Source organism: Sardina pilchardus, chromosome 7, assembly GCF_963854185.1.
Source record: "Sardina pilchardus chromosome 7, fSarPil1.1, whole genome shotgun sequence".
NCBI classification, from domain to species: domain Eukaryota; kingdom Metazoa; phylum Chordata; class Actinopteri; order Clupeiformes; family Clupeidae; genus Sardina; species Sardina pilchardus.
In genome coordinates, this window is record NC_085000.1 from 23022040 (window position 1) to 23024539 (window position 2500).

A 2500-nucleotide genomic window follows, 5' to 3' on the forward strand; every position below is an offset into this window, starting at 1 on the left:
AGAGAGAGAGAGAATGTATGTATGTGTTTGTGTGTGTGTGTGTGTGTGTGTGTGTGTGTGTGTGTGTGTGTGTGTGTGTGTGTGTGTGTGTGTGTGTGTGTGTATGTGTGTGTGTGTGTGTGTGTGTGTGTGTGTGTGTGTGTGTTTGTGTGTGTGTGTGTGTGTGTGTGTGAGTGTGTCCGTTTGTGCGCCTGTGTGTCTTCCCGTGTGTGCTAGTATGCGCGCCCATCCCAGAGTGTGTATGTCCAGGGCCATTGTGCGTGGTAATCCCCCCGCGCCAGTGTGTGGGATATGCCTCTCGGTGGAGCTGAATATCCTTGCCGGCCGGCAACAGCATGAGCTGGAGGACTGACTGTCAGAGCGGCTTCCCATCAAAGCGTGATCCCGAGCTGAAAACAACACGCATGCCACAGCCTGGCCTACTTTTAGTTCAACAGCCGCAAACTGCCGCTGCCGCTGCCGCCGCCGCCGCCGTCACTGTTGCCTCTGCCTGCCACCTCCTTCGCTCTCCTCAGTCACCCCCGCTGACAAACACTGAGGCGCTGAAGTTTCATGCTCTGAACAGCACAGTGATGATGATCATCATCGTCGGTGGCCAAGCAGAAGCTAATAGATGGGACATTACGTTTCGCCCTCAGATTGAAGCACTCACCCGTGTGCTCTCTCGCCACTGTCCCATGCGGAGACAACTGAGAGGCATGTCCAGTGGACAGCCAAAGCAGCTAACAAAGTGCATTTACACACATTAGCAATGTAATACTGCCACTTAAAGAACACTTTGCATTTCTCAACATTGTGGGAGTGGGAGTGTGTGTGTGTGTGTGTGTGTGTGTGTGTGTGTGTGTGTGTGTGTGTGAGCAACAGAGAGTGTTTGTGTGTGTGTGTGTGTGTGTGTGTGTGTGTGTGTGTGTGTGTGTGTGTGTGAGAGAGAGAGAGAGAGAGAGAGAGAGAGAGAGAGAGAGAGGACTTCACTGGATATGTGTGCACATCAAGTGACAAAACATAAGATGGTAGATGATTACAAAGTTGTGGAGCACGTTGAAGTGATGGTGTTCGAAAAAGACTTTTGGAACCCTTACCTTGTCTTACAGTTTTAAACCTGATAGGACTTTTGCGAGTCTTTATAATGGTCAGCACATCATATAGGGGCAGTCCAGACACGGCCAAGCCCTCGACCTCCAACACCAATTCCCCGTCGGACAGCTGCCCGTATTGATAAAGCACCGCATCCTCTCGCACTTCCCCAACGTACGGAAACTCTCCATTCTCCGCACCGCCGCGCAATTCCACGGTCAACTCTCCGCGTCCGTTTTTGCACAGTGAACATTCGTTAACTTTGTTGGTCCAGTGGTTCTTCTTGAGTATCACTTTAGACATTGTGCTGAATAGTCTCGTCCCTTGTCCCGCCGGTGTGTTTATTACAGATAGGAGTCATAAGGCGCGATTCCCTCCTGCGCGCAGTAAACTTCAACGTGTTGAGACCACGACAGTTTAATCATTTCACTCCTCCTCTGTGAAATCAAACCATTATAATCCAAGGATCAGGTTGAATGAACACAACTCTGGCTGTATCGAGTTCTCGCATTTTTGACTTTTGGTGTTTCATGTTGTTAAATCACTCGCGCGGTACTTGGTCTCTCTTGAACTACAGTTAATCCAATAGAATCTCCGTCGCTCAAATCCACACAGAGAAAGACATATCTTCCAAATACCTCAATCTGACCTGACTTAACTTAAATATCCTGCGTGTTGTAGCAGTTTTACTTATTTTTTTCAAACGTAAAAAACTATTTTCTATACCTGTTTCTGCGCCTGACGTCTGAGACAAGGACGGCGGTTCCTTTAAGCAGGTACATCAGGGTTAACTCCCGTTCACGTTCCCCGATTGGGACCCAGTGATAGCGGGCTGAGACGCATGCGTTGTGCTGCGCGCCCGGAGCCCGTGGGGGAAATCCTGGTCACACCTATTACAGGGTCCTAATGCTCCTCTTTCGCTAGAGCCACACGCATCTCCCTACAAACCCTAAACCGGATTATAAGTGCATCTAATCCTCTCTGAATCTTACTCTTATTCATTAGAAACGTCACGGCAGTAGAGAAGTCACGGCCATTTCAGTGCATTTACAAGTCGATCATACTTCTGTAACATCAAATGATCGCTATCTCCTGATCAGTATGCCCTGTACCCTTTCAACTACATATTTCATTATAGCATCGTGGGTTACTTCGCCATATTATTCTAATATATATATATATTTGTTTCTGGATAGCGCACAGGCCCCGGAGAGAAGAGTGGATCATGTATGTTAACTTTTCAAGTTAAAATAAATAAATTAATAATGAAAACAATTTATAACAGAAAGACCAACGGTTAGAGCTCTCATTTGGAAGACATTTTGCAACAATAATAATGCTATTAATGATAATAATATCAGCCTATATATTTATTTGTGATATAATCAATTTAGTATACCAGCACAACAATACCTTGGAATGGCAC

At 46.6% G+C, this 2500-nt stretch overlaps 1 protein-coding gene across 11 annotated transcripts in view; it reads right to left on the minus strand.

Moving 5' to 3' along the window:
* LOC134087673 (membrane-associated guanylate kinase, WW and PDZ domain-containing protein 1-like) overlaps nucleotides 1-1870 on the minus strand; it is a 120619-nt gene extending 118749 nt beyond the window's left edge. For all 11 annotated transcript variants that reach the window (XM_062541328.1, XM_062541324.1, XM_062541325.1 and 8 more), the window contains exon 1: nucleotides 1080-1870. In XM_062541328.1, the coding sequence (XP_062397312.1) occupies nucleotides 1080-1377 (298 nt within the window). In that variant the 5' untranslated portion in view covers nucleotides 1378-1870. The remainder of the gene's footprint in view (nucleotides 1-1079) is intronic.
* Nucleotides 1871-2500: the final 630 nt, after the last annotated feature.